This window comes from Erythrolamprus reginae, chromosome 3 (assembly GCF_031021105.1).
Source record: "Erythrolamprus reginae isolate rEryReg1 chromosome 3, rEryReg1.hap1, whole genome shotgun sequence".
In the NCBI taxonomy this organism is placed as follows: domain Eukaryota; kingdom Metazoa; phylum Chordata; class Lepidosauria; order Squamata; family Dipsadidae; genus Erythrolamprus; species Erythrolamprus reginae.
Window position 1 is genome coordinate 113550263 of NC_091952.1, and position 26909 is coordinate 113577171.

A 26909-nucleotide genomic window follows, 5' to 3' on the forward strand; every position below is an offset into this window, starting at 1 on the left:
TTTCTGTGTTTGATTGACGTTGTTTATCCTGAAAGGAAATGGTAGGATAGGTGTTATGATTCTTTTCTGGTATATGAATCTGTAAGTGGCAATTTTTTATCCTGTGCTGATATGTGCAAACTCAGGAAAGTAAAACTAATTTTAAGAAACCATCATCATCATGTCTAGCACCTACAGCAAACATATTAATGTAGTGCCATAAGTGGAAAGAGGGTTATCTCTAAAACTTTAGGGAAACTTAATTAATAGTTTCATAGGGTTTGAAAAGTATGAATATATGGGATATACTGTATATATTATGGAGTGATCGCTCCTCTTTCATTCTGATTTTTAGTAATTGTTCTTGACCAAAATTTGGTCTGGTTACTACCTCAGTACTGACACCATTAGTTTTGTTAGTTGGGCTATGATTGATCTAGACAAGCTTACTCAAAAAGGTCTTGTGTCCTTTTTGAGTAAGCTTGTCCTGTTGTGTGTCCCAGCAACAGGACTTTATATATATAAAAGCCGAATACCACTCATGCATCATCATGAAATATCCAGAACTGTAAAGTCTACAAACTTGAAATTTGGCATGTATTTTCCTCTTAGCTTCTAGGTGCTTGTTAAGAAAGGATTTTTTGAAATGACCATCAGATCATTAGTATTTCTTATATTATTATAACACACTCTGATGCTAAGAGTTTTCGGAGAGGGGCGGCATACAAATCCAAAAAATAAATAAATAAATAAATAAATAAATAAATAAATAAATAAATAAATAAGAAGTTAGACATTCTACTCCTCCTTCCCATCTGAAAAGAACTCTGTTCCAACTGCCAGTTGGGCATGGGCATGCCCAGCTCATGACTCATCTGACCTGTGGGCTGGAATTTTAGACATTTTATCCCCCCTCCCCACTGAAAAGAACTCTATTCCAAGTATTGGAATAGTTCCAAGTTACCTTATAGTAGGGAGGGAAAGGAAGGGAAGGGAGGGAGGGAGGGAGGAAAAAGGGAGGGAGGGATGGAGGAAGGAAAATATAAGGCAACTTATATTGGGACAAAGTTGGAACATTTTCAAGCTTTGTCAATTTATCAAGCCCAATCACATGGGGTGGGAGTTTAGACATTCTATTCCCCTGCCCCACCGAAAAGAACTCTATTCCAGCTATTGAAATAGTTCCAAGTTACCTTATAGGAGGGAGGGAAAGGAAGGGAGGGAGGGAGGGAGGAAGGGAGGAAAAAAGGAGGAAGGAAGGAAGGAAAATATAAGGCAATTTATATTGGGATAGAGTTGGAACATTTTCAAGCTTTGTCAATTTATCAATCCCAATCACATAGTTTCGTAGTGAAGCATAGATATCCAGCTACTAGTATGCAATAAAAGAATGAGGCAAAATGTCATGTTAAGAAGAATATGCAGATTCACAGGAATTTTGTGTGATAGTCCTTGGTTAACAATGGCAATTGGGACTGGGATTTCTGTCGCTAAGTGTCACAATAATAAAGTATGATGTCACATAATCACTCTGTATAGCATTGGCACTTCCAGTTGCAATTAAGCAAATCTTGTGTTTTCATTAGGAATGACATCACACCATTTGCAACCTCTTGCTAGCTTCCCCATTGATTTTGCTTGTGGGAAGCCCAGCAAATAAGGTTGCTAATCAACTCGCCTGATTGTGGGATGCTATACATCATAATTGCAAGAGGCTCATGATCATGTGATTGTAGGAATGCTGCACCAGCCAGAATTTTAAGGACTGGCCATAAGTACCATTTGTTCGGCAACATCATAATTTAAAATTGTTACTGTGTGAGTGGCTGTTATGTGAGAATCACTTGTAGATGCATTTAACTCTTCAGTGGTTTTTTTCTTACTCCTCCTTCAGTTAGCTGCCTTCTAACTTGATTTTCACCCCACTTTTGCCTTTACAAAACAGTTCTGAAGATTTTTGTTTGGTACTTTCTTAGCATTGTATGCACAAGTAGGGAAGAAGAGAGAGACACAGAGATAGAGAAAGGTTAGCTTAACCTGACAGATTCATGAAATACTTGCCAAGTGATGTTTTGCTTTACTTTTATTACCGCCTTGTGAGCATAAGTGTATCCATTTAACTGGGTGATAAAAGTAATAATCAGATGTTATTTTGCAGGGCTGCATATATTTAAAAAATTCTTCAGAAGTTCTTTCAACTCAACGTGGTCAGAACATCTTTATGCTGCTCAGTAGAACAGCTGATCTTCTTTCAGGCTTTTCCAGAAACTTGATAAAATATACAACTGTTTTAAGAAACTGAATCATAATTTGATTCTTTTTCAGTTACCATTTTTTTAGGCTTACTGGGAAGCCTGTAAAAATTAGTCTGCTTTATTGAAGAGCAGATAAATGTTCATAAAAGGTTGGAATTATTTATTCCCAATATATGCTGCAGATATACAGCCCTCTTGTAGTATGTCCACAGCCTGAAATGTGGCTATGATTCAAGGTTCAAAACAAGTGAGAAAATTGTATATAATGGCTTTAAAAAATCTCTGCATTCCTGAAACAGTGAAGGGGAATCAATTGATAATTTAAATAGTGTGTTTTCAATGAAGGCAAACTTCCATAAATTCATGTGAACAGGAATCTAATTTTTGATGGATTTTTTCCTTCAGCAATTCTTTTTTTCCCTGTGGAAAATCTGACCCTGGATTTCAGACATTGCAATAAAACTGATCCCATCATTCTCTTTCGCTTACTGTGGTTGCTCTTTTGATTAAAAACATTGCCCAGTCTAGAACCCCGGTATCAGCAAGAAATGCCTGGATAATTACAGATTAAGTTAAGGATTATGAAGATTTTGTATTAAATAGCTTCATCATTGCCAATGTGTGCAAATGCTGACATTTCTTTTTGTTCGCTTCTTCTGTTCTGTTAATAGGTTTAACTGAAGGTTATAAAACATGCTGCACTTCAGATGCTTCAAACTTCAGCTCTCATTAACTTCATCTAGTATGAGATTAAGGAAATCTTGTGGGGTGGCTAGGGAATTCTGGGAGTTGAAGTCCACACATCTGAAAGTTGTTGAGTCTGAGAAACTGTGCTCTAAAGTAATCTGAATAATAGCAGATGGTTTTATTTCTGATTTAAAGTTTGCCATTGTAGTTATGTCAAATGTGTAACACCCCTTTCTCCAAATCTCAATATAAACTTATAATGATGGATAACCTAGACTCCATGAATTCTTTTCTTCAGAACTTATATATTAACACTAGTCTCTTTTATTTACAGAGTAATTATTTAGTGTTCATGGCAGAGCTGTTCTGGTGGTTTGAAGTGGTGAAGCCATCATTTGTCCAGCCTCGAGTTGTAGGTCATCCTCAAGGTGATTATTATTATTATTTTAGTTCCTGTGATCTGTTAAGCATCTGTTGATTAACATGGAACATATGGTATTTCTGAAGTTGTGAATTATAGAAGCCTACATTGTTCAAGGCATAGGAAAATAATTTATTGAAGTTCTACTTTTATATTATGACAAACAACAAGAGATTCCGTGGTAGATCATGTGTTCTTCAAGCAGAAGATTCCAGGTTGAATCCTGGCACCTCTCATTCCCTACCCACATTCCTGTCTTTTTTAAGGGGTCAGAAAGACTTTGTATGAATTGAAGCAGGAGTACTACGAAGGCAGAGGCAGAATATGCAGAACAATAATGTAACTTAGTAAAGAAAGCTTTGTGAGTTTACTTGTGCATCTCATCATGTCTTGGCTTGTGCAACTTCAGTGCCTTAAGGGGCAATGCTATCCCTTTGCATCCAGATCTCTGTACTGCCCTATGATTTATAATATTTATTTATTTATTTATTCAATTTTTATGCCGCCCTTCTCCGTAGACTCAGGGTGGCTTACAACATGTTAGCAATAGCACTTTTTTTTAACAGAGCCAGCATATTGCCCCCACAATCCGGGTCCTCATTTTACCCACCTCAGAAGGATGGAAGGCTGAGTCAACCTTGAGCTGGTGATGAAATTTGAACCGCTGACCTACAGATCTACAGTCAGCTTCAGTGGCTTGCAGTACAGCACTCTACCTGCTGCGCTACCCAGGCTAATATGTCCTTTTCCTTATTAAAGTAGAACTTCAAGTAATAGCATTCAAAGAACCCTTGTTGTTCTTTCTGTTTGGTTTCAGGATCTGCTTGTTTGTGAATTGAATTCGTTCAGCGCACACTATTAAGCTATCAGTCGATGATGCAACAGGAAGCTGTATTTCCTCTCATTATAGAACCTAATCCTGATTTGGACAGAGAAGAAGTACTTGGCCCAATATCACCCAGGCAGCTTCCATGACTAAGAGAATAGTACAACCTGAGTTTTCCCACTCATAATCAATCATCTTAACTGCTTTCCCATACTGGATAGCAATTAACTGCATATCTGTTTGATTGACAGAAACTTGGATGGAAAGGGTGGACCATATTAGCAGATTTTCTATCAATTAGCTGATCATCCTTAATTGTCAGGAATAAGTTTCTGTATCCAAATGCAGGATAAGATTAGGATGTATTTAACATTCTAGCAATTTAACGTGTAATGTGGAACAAAGTTTGCATTTCTATCCATTTTTGTACTTTCATGGTTTAATACAGAGCTCCCAATTGAAAAAAAAAGGTTAGCAATCTCATTTCAACATCAATATTTTCATTAGTTCCTAAATGTAATTGATAACAAAGTGAGATATGCAACTAAATGAGATAAGGTCTCTAACAGGTACATGCTGGATCATTTGAAGTTTTGTTACGTCTTCATTTCTACAATTTTAAATGTGTGAACTGTTTATCTTCTGTACAGCTGAACCTCCAAAAGAAGCATCTTCTGTTCCTCCTACAAATGCCAATCAAAGAAGTTACCAAGGTGTTTTGCATGATTCCGATCTGATAACCAGGTATCAATCCAGTTGAGCATGTCCCTCAATCTTTTTCTTCCCCTATTTTCCTTTTTCCTTGTCTCAGTGAACTGTGTAAAAATATGTTTTGTTTTTTGGAGTATCATAGAAAAGGCAATGAATCTTGTCATACTCTCTCATTGATGTGGAGAAGGCTTTTGCATGATAAAAAAAAAGTAAGGCACCAGAAAGATTTGCAAAATGCTGATGTCCTCCCCTCAACATATTAAGGAGATACCACATAAATGCATATGCCATAGAATGCATGGTATATAAGTCATTAAAATGCCAGAACAGAAGATGGCTATATCACCTAGGAGCTGGCGTGCTGCTGTTTTGTAAATAATACGTTATTAAACTTCTGAACAAGGCCCAAAGGTTTTCAAGGCTCACTTTCAGAATTAGTGATTTATTGAATTTCAGTGTCATTTCAATGCTGATTAGTTACTGTAAGAATCTATTCTAGCTGAAATGGATAGTGTTAGAATACGAAAAGCTTATTAATGTCTGATGCTCTTATCTTTGATCATCAGTAGAAGTTAATTTTATATATATTTGGGGAACTAGATTGTTATCTGAGATGCAAAAGACAATCAGTCCTACCACCACATATCATATTTAATACCGGTACAGTGGAACCTCGACATACGAGCAGCTCTACTTACGAGCTACTCGAGATAAGAGCTGGGAGGGGAGCGACATTTTTGTTCGCCTCCCGAGCTCACATTCGGGATACGAGTGCCAAGGAGCTGTCTCGGCTTCAGGAGACAGCTCCTTGGCGCTCGTATCCCGCGTGTTTTAAAAGGTTGCAGCCGGCCTGGGGTGCTGGGGGGGTGCTGGCAAGCCCCCCAGGCCGGCTGCAACCTTTTAAAACACGCGCGCCACTTCGCAGCTGTCTCCTGAAGCCGGAACGCGGAAGTTAGCGTTCCGGCTTCAGAAGACAGCTGCAAAGCGGCGCGCGTGTTTTAAAACGTCAGAGCCAGCCTGGGGGGCTCGGGGGGAAGCCCCCCAGGCCGGCTGCCACGTTTTAAAACACGCGCGCCGCTTCGCAGCTGTCTCTGAACGCTAACTTCCGCGTTCGGCGGCAGCAGTTTTTTTTGTTGTTGCACGGATTAATTGACTTTACATTGTTTCCTATGGGAAACAATGTTTCGTCATACGAGTGTTCTGACTTACGAGCCTCCTTCCGGAACCAATTAGTCTCGTAAGTCGGGGTTCTACTGTAATTTAATACTTTTTCTATGTCTCACAAAACGTTAGCTGGGTTTATAAGAATCTGAAACTATATTTCTATCCATCCTACTTTATGGTTTATCTAGGAAGCAATGTGATATACTAATTAGAATTGTTAAGTTAAAACAACGGAGCCTACTTCATTTTACAGCTCAGTTGTAACATTAGGCCAGTGATTGTCTCTAAGCCTTACAAAGCTTAAAAGTGAGGGATATCATATAATTACTGCCTCTATTAATTGAAATATCATATATAGGAGCCATTAATACCTAGAAAAGGCTTCAAATGCCATAATATTTGCAACATAGATGGCATTTACATGCTGTTTTTATCATTGTTGTTAGCCGCCCCGAGTCTGCGGAGAGGGGTGGCATACAAATCCAATAAATAAATAAATAAATAAATAAATTTGAAGTGTGTATGCTATTGATGATAAGAGCTTTCTTAGGTGTGATGGTTCTATGTGATCAGAAAATGATCTGCACTGAATTAAACAAAACATGTATATAGATTAACATAACAATACAATATACTTTCTTAGGGAACAAATGATTTGTTTTAATATGGAAAAGTAATCCTGACTATTTTATTCATTAAGAAGGCCATTGGAGCACTGAAATGGATATTGTCCCTTTCTAGTTTTGAATAGGGTTTTCCCTAGCTGGGCAATACTAATGATTTATGATATTACTTGGTGTTTTAATTTTCAAATTAATTGATTCAAATGGAATATATATTTTCTAGAATTAGTTGCAATTGAAGCATTGTACAAGGAAGAATAGTAAATAAACAGTGCAAGATTGCCTCTTAATTGTTCTCAGGACTGCATGTTTTTCAAATGACAAACAGAGAGAAGGCAGACATCCAAACAAAACTAACAAGTGGTGGGTTTTCTCATTTTTTCAGTGTGGGGACTTCAGCTTTTATACCATCTCACCAGATTCCTCCTCCAAGGCACACAGAGCAACAGCCTTACTCATCAGTGCCAGGTACCAACATGTAACTGATTGGATTGACTGGATTTTAGGCTATTCCTGTTCTGCTATTTCATCACCCATCCAAAGAGAATATTTTTACAGACTGCTCCTTAGAATCACAAGTAATCTTCAAGAAGTGCTGCAACGCATGACTTAGAATTACAGGCAGTCCTTGACGTACAACCACAAGTTTCGAAGACGTCCTTCCTGGAGTCCATGTTTTGGCTCACCAGGAAGGACATCTCCGTGATGTCAAAGCTCCACCCCTGGAATTCCTTATTGGGATTCCCCACCTCCGTTTGAGCCTCCCGACCGGCCGACAGCTCCACGGCTCTTCTGCAAAGGTGACAGTCGGGCGGCGGCGCTTCTTGGTGTTCTTCCGAACCTGAACGCCAAACCTGAACTTTTGCCGAACTTCCAGGTTCGGCATTCAGGAGAACGCCGAGAAGCATCCCGGCTGTTTCGTAAGTTGACAGACGGGCGGCGGCGGTTCTCAGCGTTCTCCCGAACCCGAACTTTTGCTGAACTTTTCAGGTTCGGCGTTCGCGGTGGCAGGTTTGTAAGGCAAAAATAGTTTGTAAGAAGAGGCAAAAAATTTCCAAACCCCGGGTTCGTATCTCGAAACGTTCGTATGACGAGAGGTTCGTATCACGAGGTACTACTGTATATGAAAGGAGTGAAGGGAGGCCAGAGAACAGGTGAATGGAAGTAGGGAAAGATTAGGTAATCAAAATAACTTTGCAGTTCTCATCAGATGTTTTGCCAAGATGCAGGTATCACCCTTTCTTTATTCCTGGCTCAGGACTGCAGTATTACAAATGCATATTTAATTTATGTAGCCTGATTTATAAATAAAGTGCCAAAAGTTCATTCCAACTTCTTAAGCCAATTCAGTTGTTGCTTTCTGTTTATATTTTCTTTTTGAAACTTTCCAAAGAATTATTCTTATATTGCTTCTGTATTTATTTTATATAGGTGGCATTAAAAGATCAACATCTATGTCCTATGTTGATGGATATGTAGGGACATGGCCCAAAGAAAAAAGGTAAGATCTTTGCCTATTGGGACTTAATTGCCTTATATAATGAATTAGGTTATTGTTTAATAATTTTCCGGGTGTCATCTCTAAAATCATCCTTGCAGATAATCACTGTTTATCCTCAGTGATATTTAATAATCATATCTTGAATATAGGATTAAAGATTATAGCTTATTGTATTGGTTTGATGATACATAAAGAATATTATTCTTTAATTCAAACTTGTTGTAATATTAAACATTAATATTGGTTCTTCTAAGACTTTCTTAATTTTAAAATCTCTTTTAGGTCTTCAGTCCATGGAGTTTCATTTGACATTTCTTTTGATAAAGAAGACAGCCTTCATATGACACCTCAAAACAGAGGAATTACAAGATCTATTAGCAATGAAGGCTTTGTACAGAATGCCAACCATATGCCCAGACTTGTCAAAAGGAATATATCTTTCAAGCCTCTGAATGATGAAGAGGACAGTGAAGATTCTGAAATAGAAAAGGATGAAGAACTTTGCAGTGATCTAGAAGCAGACAGCAATCAAAGAAATGCCAACCAGATTAACACCTACACCCTACCAAATGGAGCATTGCAGAACAGGCTGGTTACTACTGATGAATTTGGCAATCAAATCGAGACGCCGAGCATTGAACAGGCTTTGCAGATTATCCATGATAGTGAGAAATCTGCCAACATTACTCCACCAGCACAGTTTACAAATGGGTTTTTCCTTCACAACAAAGAGATGAGCATCCTAAACTCAAACATAGCACCGAATCAAAGTAGCCCTGATATTATCGCAGATACAAAAGGTGCCCTCAGTCCTGTTACTGATAACACGGAAGCAGACACTGGAATACATGTCCCTTCAGACATTCCAGAGACCCTGGATGAAGATTCTACTTTAAGGGATTATACAGTCAGCCTGGATTCTGATCTGGAAGAATCATCTCGCTTTCTGCATGAATCTGACAGCAGAGGCATCAACCATAAGGAGCAATTGAGTCCTTGTCCAAGTTCAATAAGTACTAAATCTCAAGCTGGCAGTAGTCCATCTTCAAGTTCAGGAGTCAGAATGACCAGCTTTGCAGAGCAGAAATTTAAAAAGATGAACCATACTGACAGCAGAAGCAGTGGAAGCAGTTCTCAGAAAACCACTCCCGAAGGTTCTGAGATGAACATTCCACACATGGTTTCTTGGGCTCAAATCCCAGAGGAATCCCCTCTCCCTCAGGGAAGGGACACAACGCAGTTGCTGGCTTCCGAAATGGTGCAACTGAAGATGAAACTGGAAGAGAAGAGGCGAGCGATTGAAGCGCAGAAGAAGAAGGTTGAGGCGGCGTTCACAAAGCAGAGACAAAAAATGGGAAGGACAGCATTCCTTAATGTTGTGAAAAAGAAAAGCGATGGGATTTCCCCCCTTCGGGAAGAAGCAGCTGGAGCAGAAGGTGAGAAAATCTTTACTGACCACAATGAAATGAAAGAAAAAGAAAACCAAAAGCCAGGTGAACAATTGAACAAGACTTCTGAGGCCCTGAAAGTAAGTACTGAAACTCCCTCAACAACGTGGCTGAAGCCACCAAACACCCCAGCTGATGCTGAGAAGCAATCTAATTTGGTAAGTCCTTCGGAAGAGAATTTAAATGAAGGTGACCTTTTAGAATATACAAAATCCATTGAGAAACTCAACTCTTCCTTACATTTCCTGCAACAGGAAATGCAACGCCTATCACTTCAGCAGGAGATGCTACTGCAGATGAGGGAACAGAAAACTTGGGTTATTTCACCTCCTCAACCTTCTCCTCAAAAGCAAATTCGGGAATTGAAGCCTTCAGCGAAGCTTAGTGGATCATCATCTCCCGTTGTTCCATTTCCAGTAGAAACACCTCGGCCTTCTCACCAATCCCCGCAGTCTTCTTCTAGGAAGAATTCATCTCTCCCAAGTAAAATACAAAGGACTCCAAGGCCAAATGAATTGAAAATTATTCCTCTGAATCGCACTTTGACTGCCCCACGGTCTGTGGATAGCCTTCCACGTTTGAGAAGATTTTCTCCAAGCCAGGTTCAGACTAGATCTTTTGTTTGTTTTGGGGATGATGGTGAACGGAAGCCAACTAGAATAAAAAACACAACTGAAGAGACTGCTGACAAGAAAGACATGAATGGCAAGAAGCAAGAGCCTGAAGAGAAAGTTGAGCAAAAATCAGAAGAAGAACAGATCAGACCTCTGGAATCCATGGTATCTGAAGTATTGTCACAGCCTGTTACAGAAATTGTCTGCCTTACTCCAAATGAAGAGCCTTTGAATCCACCAGTGTTTCCCCCACCTGCATCTAAAACTGTTAGCCTCATAGAAGTTTCTCTCACAGATTTGAAGCCACCAGAGAAGTCAGAAGACTCACTTGAAAAATCAGAGGGTGAGAGTGACAAAGAACAAGCAGAGGATGACCAGAAAGTATGCTGTGGATTCTTCTTCAAGGTAAGTTAGTGGATATATCACGATCTGTTCGGACAATTGAATTGTAAGAGACACTGCATCAAATAATGTTAATGTGGAAAAAAATGAATATTTTTCACTCATTACAGGTAATCCTTAACTTACAAGACAACAAAGCCCTAAATATATGTTGCTAAGCAAGACAGTTTTTAAGTGCATTGTGCCTCAGTTTACGATCTTTTTGACACAATTGTTAAGTGAAACACTGAAGTTGTTAACTGAATCATGAGGTGAATAAATAAATCTGACTTCCCCCATTGACTTTGCTCATCAGATGGTATTCCCATGATCCTGAGACAGTGTAAATATCATAAATATATGCCGGTTGCCAATTTATTGAATTTTGATCACGTGACTATGGGGATGCTACAACAGCCATGAGTGTGAAAATCAGTCATAGGTCACTTCTTCACTGAAGAAGTCACTTACGTCACTTCTTCATTGCCATTGTAACTTCAAACAGTTAGTACACAAATAATTGTATTACAGTGAACCCTCGATCATCGCGAGGGTTCCGTTCCAGGACCCCAAGCGATGATCGATTTTTCGCGAAGTAGCGGTGCGGAAGTAAAAACACCATCTGCGCATGTGCAGATGGTGTTTTTACTTCCACCGCCGCAGCGCGTTGCTGGGGAGCGCGCGCGCGTTGCTGGGGCCGCTCCCCAGCTGGGGAGCGGATCTGGGGTTTCCCCAAGCGCGCGCGAGTTGCTGGGGCCGCTTCCCAGCTGGGGAGCGGATCTGGGGTTTCCCCAAGCGCGCGCACGTTGCCGGCTCCGCTTCCCAGCTGGGAAGCAAAGCTAGGCTGCCCCAAGCTCGCGCGCGTTGCTGGGGCTGCTCCCCAGCTGGGAAGCGAAGCCAGGCTGCCCCAAGCTCGCGCGCGCCGCCCGCCCGCCCACGCTGTTGCCGGCTCCGCTTCCCAGCTGGGAAGCAAAGCTAGGCTGCCCCAAGCTCGCGCGCGTTGCTGGGGCTGCTCCCCAGCTGGGAAGCGAAGCCAGGCTGCCCCAAGCTCGCGCGCGCCGCCCGCCCGCCCACGCTGTTGCCGGCTCCGCTTCCCAGCTGGGAAGCGAAGCCAGGCTGCCCCAAGCTCGCGCGCGCCGCCCGCCCACGCTGTTGCCGGCTCCGCTTCCCAGCTGGGAAGTGGAGCTAGGCTGCCCCAAGCTCGCGCTCCAGCCCACCGCCGCTGGGGTCTTACCGGGGCAAGAGGGGGAAGACCCAGGGAAGCCTCTGCCCGGCGGGGAAACTCCACCATCTACGCATGCGTGGAAGGGCACGCATGCGCAGATGGTGGAGTTTACTTCCGGGTTGAAAACTAGCGAAATAGCCCTTTCGCGATCCTTGAGGACGCGAAACTCGAGGGTTCACTGTACTCTTTAGAATAGTTTTTCAAAGATCATATTACATTTAGGATGTTTGGGGAAAAACATGAATTCTAAAACAACAAATTTTGTTCCATTGATGGTTAGGTTTTCCAGCTATGTTCATACTAATACTGTCTCCTGATATTGTGTGTAAATGCACTGAAGATCATGGACGCCTTTCCAGAGAATAACAAGTTTAAAGGGGCAAGAAGAAAAAAGCATTATGTTTGTTTAACGAACTTTTTGTGGGCAAAGCAAGATGGAAACAGGGTAGTTTTCATTTCAAGTGTTCTAGCACAATTGGGGAAGTGGTGTGGTAATTATATGAGGTCAATATTTATTTAAGGTCTGGACCTTAAATGATAATTTCAAACTGTTATTTATTATTACTAGGATGATCAAAAACCAGAAAATGACATGGCCGTGAAACGGGCAGCATTATTGGAGAAACGATTGAGAAGAGAAAGAGAAACGTTACTTCGAAAGCAGCAATTGGAAGCAGAGATGGAACATAAGAAAGAAGAAACAAAGTAAGGGTTTTTTTTTACAATTTTTACAGACTTCTGTAAGACTCAATTTATTGTATATCAGGAATAGAAGAAAAATAGTTACTAAACATGAGTGATATAGTAATTAATATTAATATATTGTATATGTCTGATCAAGAACTTGTGATTAAGTAAGGCTGGAATGTATCACCATGCCCTCAGCATGGTGACCGTTTTTAAATAATAGACAGGTTTAAAGATATCAGGCAAATTTAACAGGGAGAGGGGTTGCCTCACCATCAGAATACATTACACTCAAGATTGCATATTCTATATTTCCTTTACTGTTTTTAAACTTGAGCAGAAATAATGCTAGCCACATAAGTTACAACCAGATATTTTTTTAAATTGTAATTGTTGAATAATTCTGGATCGGAAGCAATAATTTTATTCTGGTTATTCTCACTAGGATTGTGCATGCTTAAAAAATTATTCAGAAGTGATTGGACCTTGAACTAGTGTAATCATAGCATCTCTGCTGTTCATTAAAGCAGGTCATTTTTTTTCAGTTTCCATGTTAAGATTTGCATTAACTTATTAAATTTGATTCATTAGGCTTATATTGATTGATGTGTCACTAAGTCCTTGATTGTTAATGACTGCTCACTAACAGATAGATTTTCCCCATGATGATCTGCCTCTTTCAAGGTCTTTCTGATCTTCTAACAGCGCACCAATCACTGTGTAATTGAGTCAATCCACCTACTTGCTGGTTGCTCTCTTCTCTTCTCTCCCTCCTATGGTGGCAATAGAACCATCTTTAAAGAAGTAGGGCTATGAAACTATTTTGAGCCTGGTCATTTATGCCTCAAGTGGGTTGATTTGTTTCATGGTTCACTGGGTTTTGGCTGCCATGCTATTTTCAACATCAAAGTTCCAAAGCATCAGTACCTCTTCTTAATCTGCTTGATAGAAGCCTGAAAAAAAGACAGTGATTGTAGTCTAAGGCAGTGATTTTCAACCTTTTTTGAGCCGCGGCACATTTTTTACATTTACAAAACCCTGGGGCACATTGAACGGGGTGGGGGCTAAAAAAAGTTTGGACAAAAAATTCTCTCTCTCTCTCTTCCTCCCTTTCGCTATATTTCTCTCTCCCTCTTTCTCTCCCTTCCTCTTTCTTTCTCTCTCTCCATCCCTCTTTCTTTCTCTTCCTTCCTTCCTCTCTTTTTTGCTCTCTTTCTCTCTCCCTCCCTACCTCCCTCTATGTCTTTCTCTCCCTCCTTCCCTCCCTCTCTTTCTCTCTCTCTCTTGCTTTCTTTCTCTTGTTCTCTTTCTCTCTCTTGCTTTCTTTCTCTCTCTCTTGTTCTCTTTCTCTCTCGCTCGCTCTTTCTCTCTCTTGCTTTCTTTCTCTTTCTCTCTCTCTCTCTCTCTTGCTTTCCTTTTCTCTCTGAGCTTCGCGGCACACCTGACCATGTCTCACGGCACACTAGTGTGCCACGGCACACTGGTTGAAAAACACTGGTCTAAGGAACATATTCGGAGTCATTTTCAAACTTGTTCTTTTGTTGTTCAGTCACTAAGTCATGACTGACACTTTGTGACCCCATGGACAGCAAGCTCCCCTATCCCCCAGTGTCTTCTGTTGTTTGTCCAAATTTATTTTCATTGCATTGATGACATTATCTAACCATCTCATCTTCTGCTGTCCCATTTTTCCTTTTGCCTTTAATCTTGTGCATAGCATAATTCTGCATTAATAACAGTTTTTTAAAAAAAATAAAATATTGCATGTTCAGATGTTCTGGGGAGCTATTCATATTTAAAAATCAAAAAGATATTATTTCAATGTCAAGGGTACACTCTCAAAACGAAGGATGAAAGCTCAAAAATTGCCCACATCCAAAGAAGCCATGGCTTCTTTATTTATAAGTTTAGCCTATGGATTTATTTTCAAATTCTTCACAAGAAGCACATTCCTTTATTATTTCCTTGTATATTTAACCAATTTATTTCATTAATGCTCATTTTTCTTTAAAAACCTGTAATAGTTTCTCTTTCAGTTTACCAACTAATTCCCTCACTTTGCTCAAGCTGAAATCTGCTAAATGTAATAGGGAAATTGTCATCAACATAATGAATTTAAAATGTACTGCTCTTCAATTCCCTTAATTTATATGTCAACAAAGTTGGCTAGAATGCACCAAATTTGAGATGGCTGCCACATCCCATTTTCTGTTCTTCTGCATGCCAATTTTTAGGAAGGTTTTTAAATCTAATATCTGTCTGATTGCAAAGTAATCATATGCTTCCACATGGAAAATTCATTATTTCAAAATGTGTTTTGTACCCAATTTAAAAAATACAGTATTTCAAATAACTCATTTCTCTTTAACAGAACTCTTATGCAAAACAAATGATATGATTCTCATAGGCATTCACTGATTATGTCACAATGCATCATTTGTAAAAATTGGCACTTAAGGGACTGTCTGAATCTATAGACAGTACTACTAAAGCTATTGTTCCTGTAACCTTTAAGTGGGTGAAATGATGCATCATCATGCAACACTTTTTGAGCCAAGATACTTCAAAATGCACTAATTTACAGAATGCATCTAAAATCTGAAGGCCATGACTCCTATGGAACTGAAATTTGGCAAATGTTATAGTGGATTTATAACATAAAAAATATCATGAAACAGTTAATTACATAATACAAAATGTCTTAAAATATTTCCTGTGCTACTATCTGGCTGTGCCTGTATTGTTCAGCATGGGCTATTTTCAAGGCAGATACATATCTGAATGTATTCCAACTGTCCCAGGGAGGGCAAAACATTAGAAGTTCTGTCACTGTAGAAGGCATTGAATAATCTGGTAAGGAATATATGTCAATAGGTCATGAGTTGTTTAGTATGTATTTAAATGCGATGCCAATGTATGAGTGTGAATGTTCACACAGACCTTAAATTAAGCACATAATGTAAGCTAAATTTAGACCAGCACTTGAAAATTAAATGTGCCCTGGTATATTATGCATCACTTGTGATCATCAGCAGTGTTCTCACGAAATAGATTTTAATAACCATGATATTGAAATTTCAAGGAGGAAGTCTGAGGAAGAACGTCAGAAGAAAGAAGACGAAAGAGCACGACGAGATTTTATTAAACAGGAATATATGAGGCGAAAGCAACTGAAACTAATGGAAGACATGGACATTGTCTTAAAACATCGGTCTCATTTTTCCAAACAAAAGAAGGCACGTCCAAAATCCATTCATAGGGATCACATTGAGTCACCTAAAACTCCAATCAAAGGTCTTCCAGGTAATAATTTCTTCCAGAAGAAGACATACCTTGTACCCTACACAAAGCAAGAGTAATAGCAAGAGCACTTAATCTATATACCGCTTCCTAGTGCTTTTATAGCCCTCTCTAAGCAATTTACAGAGTCAGCATATTGCCCCCAACAATCTGGGTCTTTATTTTACCAACCTCAGAAGGACAGAAGGGTGAATCAATCTTGAGCATGGTAAGATTGGAACTGCCAAATTGCAGGCAGCCGGCAGGCAGCAGAAGCAGCCTGCAGTACTGCATTCTAACCACTGCACCACTACGGTTCTTTCCCCTTGGGTTAAAGTAAGAGCATATAATTTTCTAGGATCTATTAATCCAGGGAATATAAACCCTCTTAAACCTGTTCTTTCTCAAACTGGTTCTGTTTATTCTTTTATGGGGCTTAAATGTTTTAAAGGTGGACTGTTCCTTTTTTAATGGACACATTTAAAATTACAATGCACTTAAAAATTTGAAAACCCTTTTGAATTTTTAATATTTCTACACACAATTATGACCTAAACCATAGTCTGTTTCCACAAGTTAGAGATAAAAAGAACCCAATTAATAAGTCAAAATCATTACATACGTTCACTTATTTGTTGATGAAAATGATTTAATGTTAGTTATTTGTGAGTAATAAAAGTATGCAAACCTTTGCTTTCAGTAAAAATTATCTTTTGGTTTCATCCATACAGAGAACATTATTCAATAAAGAGACTTCTGGCTTTTCCTTGTGCTCTTTCGTAAATGGTAGACAGGCAAAAATGTTCTCTTTGGAGAGTAGTGGCTTTCTCCTTCAATCCTGCCATGCACACCATTGTTCAGTCTCCTCATGGTGGCAGAGAAAGTAATTATTAAACATCAAGACAGCTTCCCTTATGGATAGTTCGCAGGATATATCTTGATTACAGGTAGACCTTGAATTATGAATGTAATGGAGCCTGCCCATTACATTCGTACCCCGAAGATTCGTAGGAGTGAATCTTGTACCTTGAATGGGATCACTCCTTTTCACCCATGCATTCGCTAATCGAATGCAAGGCTCATTAAGTACAGATGAAGTATTTCAGGGTGGGGAAGCCTAGTGATGGAACAGGCCATCTGCCTAAGACCCCCCATGGCCTCCCTGACCCACTGAAATACCTCATGCTCTCCACAATTGCTTCCCCCCCCTCCATGCAACCTGTTGCGCTGGAGTCACTTACCATGTGAAGATCTAGAAAAACAGTCTCCTCTCCATCCTCTCAACACATACACCCCTCTGCAGTTGTGTTTAAGCCTTCAGAGGCCTCACCCAGCACGTTGCAGGCCAAAATGGAGCTTCTGAGAGGTCCACCACTCAACAGCTCCATTTTGGCCTGCCACCAGTAGCAGGTTGCTACCAGTGTGGTAAGTGACTCCGCACAGGTAGTGGCCACCAACTTGTGTTATTTGTCCGCGACCATTCCCGTACCGGTCCTTTGGGCACCACCTTCTTTTTGCTTGAATTTTTGGTCTTTTTTGCTTCCTGTGCAGGTGCAGAAGCAAAATCTTGCGAAGGGATGTGTGCGTGAGAGAGATTGCAGTGATTTTTTGCTTCCACGCATGAACAGAAGCAAAAAATCACCAAAATTTCATGCATGCATCCCTTTGTGAGATTTCAGCGTGTTTTTGCTTCCTGCTCATGCGCAGAAGCAAAATTACACTGGGGACACGCGCACACATGCGAAAATCCTCATGCTGCGTGTGCAGCGCACCAGTAGCAGCAGCTAAGAGGAATCTAGTCCTTGCCTATCAGGCAAGGCCTCTGGAGGCCCCTCCAGAGCATCGGGGGTGCATTTGCCCCTCAGAAGCTCCATTTTGGCTGGGAATATTCAGGACAAATGTTGCAGAGCCTTTGCAGTTTTTCGTAAGGGCAAACAACTGCCATGGTGCTGCAAGATTCATAGGTTCGGGATTTGTTCGTAAATCTAGGGATTGCTTATTGTGTAATTTCGAACGTTCGCTAAGGGAACACTCGTAACCTGGGGATTACTTTTATTTTAAACTTCCTTGTATTTATACAAGTTTATAACTTGCTGTGTCAAAGTTTTTTTATTTCTTTTTCTCAGTGTCGAGCCTTTCTCTTGCATCATTAAACACAGCAGACAACGAGAGTATGCAATCAGGCAAGAGGACACCAAGGTAAATTTTCAATTTTCAATTCTGTTTCTTACAGAAATTATTTTAAAAGCCTAGCACAATGCTATTCATTATGTGCTGCAGCTACTTAGTATATAATCAGGAAATCGGTGACTGTGGTTCTACTGTCACAAATGGATCTGTTCCTATGATCACATTGCTTCACAGTGGCACCATGTAGAGGGAAGAGGGAATGGCCTTGAGAAACAGCAGGAAGAACTACTTGCAAGGCAACAGTCAGATAAAAGGGGCCTGAGTCCAGGACAGGAATAAAACCTGAATAAATGTCTCAGATATAACCCTCTCTAGTTCTCACAAAGATAAGGGGATGGAATGGAAAAACTCATTTAGGCAGGCAAATTCTTGTTACTAATATTTCCCTGGTTCGGCTCCTTTCTCCAGGGCCAGCCTCAATCAATATTGATAGGGAGTGAGCCCATAGCCACTCCCTTGTGAGGTTGCCAGATGTCTCAGTACACTCTGTTTCTTTTTAACATGAAACTGCTGGCATGTTCACCTGGTATCACAGGATGAGATATCATCAGTATTCAGATGATACAAAGCTTTACATCTTCATCCCTTGTGATCTAATAAATGCTGTGGCTGCCTTTTATGAATACCAATGCCACAACAATTTTACACAATTAAATATAAATATTCAGATCTACCAAAAATTCTTAATCTTATATTTAGATATTTATATTTATATCTCAATGTCTTTCAAAAATATTATATAATACTGTATAAACACAGTACAGTGGTACCTCGTCATACAAACTTTTTGAGATACGAACCCAGGGTTCGGAATTTTTTTGCCTCTTCTTACAAACTTTTTTCACCTTACGAACCTGCCGCCGCTGCTGGGATGCCCCGTCTCCAGACTTTCGTTGCAAGCCAAGCGCCAGTTTTTGCGATCCTGGGATCCCTTGAGGCTCCCCTCCATGGGAAACCCCACCTCCTGACTTCTGCAAAAACGCAATGCTGTAGGGAAATCCCAGAAGGGGAATCCCAGGATCGCAAAAACGGGCAGAGTAGGGGGGACAAAAACAGGAAGAAAAGACTTATGGAGCTCAAAGGAGGAAAAAGGTGTGGGGGAGATGAGCAGAGTGGGGTGGGAAAAAATGGGAAGAAAAGACTCATGGAGCTCAAGAGAGGAGAAAGGTGTTGGGGAGATGAGCAGGGGGGGGGGACAAAAACGGGAGGCAGGGACTCATGGAGCTCAAGAGAGGCTCTTTTCACCTTGCTTCGTTGGGACTCCCTCCCCCCACTCCGTTCCCCTCAGCTTTGTCTGGCCACCGCTTTTTTTTTAAGCCTTAATATTTTGGATTCTCCTAATGGGCTTGCACGCATTATTGGCTTTTCCATTGATTCCTATGGGAAATATCATTTCGTCTTACGAACTTTTCACATTACGAACCTTGTCCTGGAGCCAATTAAGTTCGTAAGACGAGGTATTACTGTATATATATATATGATCTTATTTCCAAAACCAAATATATATATATAAATTAATTATCAATATTATTTAATTAGGTAAATTAGGTATAGTTAATTGTATATATAAATTATTACGTGTAGAAATTCATAAATATTTACTGACTGTAGTAAATCCTCAAAACAGCCAAGGTTATATTTCTTTTACTTTTGTTTTACTGAGTTCAGTGTCTTTGCCTATTATTGAAGCAGTCTAAAAGTTCTTTCAAATCTTCTTCCCAATGATGGCTGGCTTTCTAGTTCTTCCTCTCAATTTGTTTAATAATATATTACTGTCCCTTTTGTTTTACCATCCTTGTTAAGATGGCTGCCCTTTTCTTCACCCAAATTTCTCCACCATTTTATATCTCCTGCTATTTGCCAAAACAATGTCAAAAAATTGTCCCTTTAAAAGATTTTGCAGTATTATATTAACCCAAATAGTTCAGGCTCTGTCAACCCAAGTGCTCCTTTTTTCTGCCCATACTTTCTTTTGCCGTTGTTCCTGGAGGGAGGAAATAAATGTATTTCCGAATGCCATCACTCTACTAAACAAATAATTCCCTCAACACTGTCAGACTTTCTACTAAATCTGCACTTCTATTCTACTAGTTTTTCTCATCATTCCTTTCACCCATTTCCTCCCATGTTGACTGCTTATATCCTAAGATTTTTATTAATATTGCTACTTCATTGCTTATTTGACCCCTATGACAATCATTAAGTGTTGTACCACATGATTCTTGACAAATGTATATTTTATTTTATGTACGCTGAGAGCATATGCACCAAGACAAATTCCTTGTGTGTCCACTCACACTTGGCCAATAAAAATTCTATTCTATTCTATTCCTTTCTTCTGGGCCACTTTTCCCCTTATTTTCAATAAAACCTCCAGGGTGTTTTTTCCTGCCCGGTTTGTATCTGCTGGATCGCCAAACTTTTATTTAACTGAATTTGACCATCTATGTACCGCTAGTCCATTGCCTGTTTTGTTCAGCTGCCTGTTGCCTTCCTCTCTCCACTTGCCTTTCTTGAGACTTTCCTGAGGTCGCAGATCCTGGCCACCACCTCCGATCGCTCCTCCGGGCGCCTCTCTCTTTCAGCCCCCCTCCAAGGAACCTAAGACCTCCAAAGGTCTGACAAGCAGTGGAAAAGACCGGGGGAAACTGAAACGCCAGGATGGGGAATCATCTCTCACACCTGCCCACTTTGACAGCTGGCTCCGCTCCCCCAACACTGGATGTTTTTAAGAAGATGTTGGATAACCATTTTGTCTGAAATGGTACAGGCCTTCCTGCCTGAGCAGGGGATTGACCTAGAACAGGGGTGTGAAACTCGTGGCCCATGGGCCGGATTCATCACATGCTGGCCCCGCCCCCACCTAGTTTAGTGAAGGGGGGAGTCCTGATGCATCACGTGATGTCACCATGACAGTGAGTTTGACACCCCTGGACTAGAAAGTCTCCCAGTTCCTTTCCAACTCTATCATTCTGTTATTTTGTTATATTTACCATTAGCTATTTCCACATATGTTTTTCACTTTAGTGTTAAAAATCAAACATTATTTTAAGCACAGTATGTTTTATGTATATGGTCTTACTTTAGATCTGAGTCCGTGGAAGGATTCTTGTCTCCAAGTTGTTGTGGTAGTCGTAATGGGGAAAAGGACTGGGAAAATGCATCAACTACTTCTTCAGTAGCTTCTGCTACAGAATATACAGGTTAGTGTTTCAACTGCAGTATGAAGGGAAATCCTTGGAAAACCAAATTATCCCAATGAGAAAATGTTGAATTACTGTAATCCATTTCTTCAGGTGAGCACACATTTGGTTTTCAACCAAGAAGAATGGCAATTCTCCCCCATACACACACACTTCATCTTCACCAATTTTTTTACTTAACTGCAAATTGTGCCAGTCATATTGCAATATGGCTAGCGATTACTTCCATGGGAATCTGTTTCTCCACTTTTATCCAGGAATCCTGCATTTTTATGGGTGATAGAAGTAAGAAAATCATAATCCTTAATCCACACGTGAGTCCCACCAGCCCCCACTTTTTTCCCTACAATTTTCAGAGGCCCCAGATCATACCACTCACTTTTTTTGCAAAATGATGGTTTTCATCAGTGCCTGGAGCTTTAAATGTGGTAAAGACCCTGTTTCTTGGTTTTACTGTTAGTTTGTTAACTATCTTGACTGTTCTATGTATTTATCTTTTGGATGTTCTTATTGTTTTTAGTTGTCTTAACTGTTTTATAGTTTTAGAATTTTAAGCCACACAGTGTCACTTGGCTAAGATAGGTGACTATGGAATTTGAATGAATGAACATGGTATTTAAGGCTTGTTTTTCTAAATCATATTGATCTATTTTGATGTCTGCTTCCACTCTTTCCCTTTTTAAAAAATTAGGACCAAAGCTCTACAAAGAACCCAGTGCAAAATCCAATAAGCACATCATCCAAAATGCACTTGCCCATTGTTGTCTGGCTGGGAAAGTAAATGAAGGACAGAAGAATAAAATACTGGAGGTAAGACTAACTTACAAAGAAATGAAAGGAGAAAAGTTCAAGTCTAAAACTGGGACTGCAATATGTGGTATTAGAGAAGTAACTAATAATTCAAGCCATTATTTCAAGCATATTTAATGGATAGGCTGCCATAAGAAAAAGAATGGTCTCAATATTTTTGTAAAAAATCTGCCTGTTAGCATTTTTACAACTAACTCAAGGTGGAAGTCATAGCTAATACTACCTCCTCCTATTTTCCACATAACATTAACCATGTGAGTAGGCTGGGCTGATAGAGCGATTATCCCTTAGTCACCCAAATATGAAATACTAATGGTTCTCTCTAATTTAACCCTTTAATAGAGTATTGTTTTTACATGTTTATTCAAGCAAGCATGTCTATCACTTGTTTACATTATAAATGGTGGCAGCCATTCACAATTAAACACATTAGTTAATTCTATCAAGTATTGCAAGTAATGTAAGAGACCCCCCCAAAAAAGCTTATTTGTTGTTAGTTCTTTTGTGCATTTGACACCTCAAACCTCATCTAATAACAATGACTGTTTTAATTCACATCTGGAATCCTTTTCTAAGAGTTCAGGAAAAATCCCTTGTACTTAAAAGCATTCAAATTGCATTTTTATCTTTGCCACAATAAGAACTTTCTTTTCTCCTTTATTCCCTGAAGGAAATGGAGAAATCAGATGCCAACAACTTCCTTATCCTCTTCCGGGACTCCGGCTGCCAGTTCCGGTCTTTATATACATACTGCCCCGAAACTGAAGAAATCAATAAACTGATTGGGATAGGCCCCAAATCAATCACTAAGAGAATGATTGAAGGGCTGTATAAGTATAACTCTGATAGGAAGCAGTTCAGCCACATACCTGCAAAAACACTCTCTGCGAGCGTTGATGCAATTACTATTCATAGCCATTTATGGCAGAGCAAGAGACCAGTAACTCCCAAAAAGCTCTCCTCTTCAAAGACATAGCTGCCTGTGGGAAGTTATTTCATGCTTCAGGCAATTGGGGCAAACTTGCACTTCATATTTTCTGTCTATTACTAAATAGTCTCCGATTTGGTAACAAGGCTTCTTTGAAGAACAAGCTCTGTTGTCATTGCCAACTGGAATGTAAACACAGGATTGAAGTCTTGCAGAAAACTGACACTTGGGTGTTGTGCATCATGAACAATGGATTCACACCTGGGGATTTTAGTTGTTTACTCATCATATATGGTGTTCCTTTCCTCAGTTCTGCAGCTCTCTGAATGTTTGCACACTTATGAGACTGAAGTTTTTAAAGTTTTACATTTACTGCCTTATACTGTTAATGCTTGTTTTGGAATTTGCTTCTGTTCTTTATAACTTTACTGGACTATTCTGTCTTACATGCCATACCATTATTACTATTATTATTATTATTATGGTTGGTCACACCATCAGCCAGATGTTTAGACTGGATTTACCATTTTTATCCACCTATCAAGTCCTTCCCAAGGACCTGAGAATATAGGCAGATGTTGTTATTATTATTTTATTAATATCATGCAGATAACAAAGGGCACAAGCCTAATTCACAATAAAATTAAGCTTAACTAAATTACTTTTTAATTCTGACTTTTTTTAAAGCACATCTTGTAAGACATATGCAAGATTGTTGCTAGCATGTCTTAACTCTAATAGGGAAATGTGGTGTCTACTAATGTTGTGAAGACATCATCCTTATATTTAACAATCCCATCATGGCACTGATCCAGGATAGCATGAAATGAAAACGTATGCACTGGTAGACTTTTTTCCCATCCTTATTTTCTTCTAAACAGGCATCCATTCTTCAGTTCTGCCCAAGCTTCTGCTTAAATTGCATCCTGTAATTTTGCACAGATTCTCCCAGCTGTAAGGAAACAAACTCCACATAAACAAAACAATACTAATTGTATAAAAGCCAACATAGATACGTAAGTTGGATTGATAAATTGGGAACTATTGCTGATATTTAAAATCCAGTATTAAATGTGTTAAAATAATACATTTCATGTGGGTCTTTTGGAGGAAGTAGAAAGAAAAAGCTGTATCTGATTTACGATCAAGATGCTGCCCGTTATATGGACCAAAGTTAAATTTCTTCCTACAATATATTGGTTTTATTTGAGTAATTTTACTGCATTGGTTAGATTTATGACAATCTAAGTCTAACTGAAAGGAACTAGGGCAACCTACAATGTAATATAAAAATATCACTAAGACATCTTTCAGTATTTATGAAGGGCTGTGTTGCATCAGATTACTTTAGAAAAGTAATTCCTGTTTGGAACTTTGATTAACTGACAGGTGGCAACATTTGAACTTGTAATCTACCTTCATTTTTCCTATTGCTTTTTTCACATCCAAACACCAGACAATTTAGTTGTGGGGTGGGAGGGGAGCTAGGTGGAACCACATTCTCAGGAAAAGACTTGAATTACTGCTCTGGTTCTGTTTGAGTATTGTAAAATGTGTTGAAACTTAGACAGTATTGAACTATCTGTCTTATGCTTGAATTTTATAATATGTCCTGCAAAGGAAAATGTAAACGTTATGTATACTTCTGCCATTGAAAAGCTTGATTCAGACTAATATTTCACTACAGTTTGCTTTTGTTCTTTGTATAGATGATGTACAGGAATGAAAAATCCTAAATTTAGAGAACACTTTTTTTAAATTATTAAACAGCCCTAAGCATCAATGTTTCTGGGTTGTTTGTTGAATTTTTTCAAAGATGCAGTCAATATTTTACTGTAATTTATGTTATTATATTTATGTATATTTGTTAAAACTATAAAAATGAAATATATTTGTGGTTAGTTGATTCCTACTGCTTGCATGTAAGGATAGGGATATCTAACCCATCTTTTATCCAAATGTAAACATATTGTATATATATATAGAGAGAAAGTACACACAAACACACATATATATGTATGTATAAAATAGGAAATTGTTCTATGCATTCTGCCCTCTATGCTTATCCTCCAACTAATGGCAGAGGAGAATTTTATTGCAAATTCAAATAAATGTACACCTAATTTAAAGATAGTTCAAGTATATCTATGGTTAGGAGAGAGACGTTTGGACATAATTGATGTTGGTGAAAGAAGAAATTGTGTGTATGAACTTTGAAACTAAAGTATTCTTGCTAAAAAAAAAGAAACATTCTTTTAAAATATACACTACACTGATTCTTGCACATCTAGCTAAACAGGATGTTTTTTAAAATGTAGCAGCAGAGGATGTTATTTTAAATTATTGAATGTATTATGAATTTTGTATATGTTTCAGAAAAACATTCTGTGCAATGTCTAAAAGTAGAATGTGAATATTACAAATAAAAGTCACGACCTCTGAGATTAAAATTTTACTACACAATATCATAGGAAAGTAATGACAGGGTTGAGGCTGCTGGTTTTTTAATTTTTAAGGTTGGAAATTTTCTACTAACCATTTCTCTTAATTTGATATCCTGTTTGGGAAGAGAAAGGTTTTTGCGAAGAAGCCCTGTGTTTTACCAGCGATAAAACACGTGTGCTGGTTCTTTATAGGAAAGGTATTGTTTTTATTGTTTATATGACAGAATTTGCCAAACATCATAATTTGGTGGTCAGGTATTTAAAGTCTGACAGTCATGATGGCTACTGAAATTATTTGGGGTAGGAGAAATGACTGTTGGTGTATGTTTTTAATTCTTTGGCTGTTTAAAGCCAATTTCTGCTTATTTATAATTTAATGGGCACCATCCATTGAGAACTGTACAGTGATTGTATGCTTCCTTGTCCACTTTTTGGAGCATTGCTACTCTATTCTCTTTTTAAAATGCTGTGCTGTAAAATACTGTCGTATAGCTGCTTACTTAGTACAATGTAGTTTTTCTCTTCCACCTAAATAAAAAGCATGGCACCAAAATCCTAGTAGACATGTTATTTTTATATACATTTTCAATTTAGATTATAGATAGCTCTATAAGATATTATACTACTAGCTAATACTTTTTCATCCTCCTGTATGGGGTTAGGCCATATCCCTCAAAGAGATAGATTTTACAACTACTTTAACTCAGGGATGTCAAACTGGTGGCCTGCGGGCTAGATGCGTCACACAAAGACTACATCCACCCCAGCTCTGCGACAGGGAAAAATGTCACGGAATATCACGTAACGGTAATGTAACACAGCAAGTTTGATACCCATGCTTTAACTCAAATGCAGCAAAAACCTCTATCTAATGGGCCACTTGAGGAAAGAGTGTCCTTTAAACCCAAATGTAAGTTAAATCCAAAATATATCTTTGCTTACATATAAAAAGTCTATCATTTTCCTAACGTGTAAAAATTGCAACAGGCCACTTAATTTTTTCAAGGTTGGGGAATTTGCATTGTAGCAGCCACCACGTCACAGTCCTCCTGGAGCAGCATTGCCTTGTAGCAGCAACAGTCCCAATCTACTACAAACCTAAGAGCTACAGGAAACACAAACTGCCCCTTCACTTCTTCACAGACTCCCCAAACTGTCCACAATTTTAAGATGTGTGACCTTCAATTCCCAGAATTCCCCTTCCAGCATCTGCCCCTATCCACACGTTATAAAGTTGACAAGTTTAAAAATCATTGAAACATGTTAGTTTCTGACTAACATAAAATATTTCTAAATGGGACTCAATTACAGGTAGTCTTCAACTTACAATCATTTGTTTAGTGACTGTATTATATGGCACTAAAAAAAGTGACTTATGACCATTTTTCACACTTACAATAGTTGCCGCGTCCTCATGGTCACATGATCAAAATTCAGACATTTGGCAGTTGGCATGTACTTATGAGAGTTACAATGTTCCTGGGTTGGGTGATCACTGCAACCATCTGACAGGAAAAGTCAATGAGGAAGCCA

General features: G+C 39.1%; 1 protein-coding gene across 2 annotated transcripts in view; it reads left to right on the forward strand.

The window, feature by feature from the left end:
* The window catches only part of CAMSAP2 (calmodulin regulated spectrin associated protein family member 2), a 95409-nt gene extending 69480 nt beyond the window's left edge, over positions 1 to 25929 (forward strand). For both annotated transcript variants that reach the window (XM_070746395.1, XM_070746394.1), the window contains 11 exons: positions 3256 to 3349; positions 4819 to 4912; positions 7052 to 7134; positions 8098 to 8167; positions 8450 to 10634; positions 12404 to 12540; positions 15605 to 15825; positions 17928 to 18000; positions 21079 to 21194; positions 21886 to 22004; positions 22675 to 25929. In XM_070746395.1, coding sequence (XP_070602496.1) covers positions 3256 to 3349; positions 4819 to 4912; positions 7052 to 7134; positions 8098 to 8167; positions 8450 to 10634; positions 12404 to 12540; positions 15605 to 15825; positions 17928 to 18000; positions 21079 to 21194; positions 21886 to 22004; positions 22675 to 22980 — 3498 coding nt within the window. In that variant the 3' untranslated portion in view covers positions 22981 to 25929. The remainder of the gene's footprint in view (positions 1 to 3255; positions 3350 to 4818; positions 4913 to 7051; positions 7135 to 8097; positions 8168 to 8449; positions 10635 to 12403; positions 12541 to 15604; positions 15826 to 17927; positions 18001 to 21078; positions 21195 to 21885; positions 22005 to 22674) is intronic.
* The last annotated feature ends 980 nt before the right edge of the window (positions 25930 to 26909 follow it).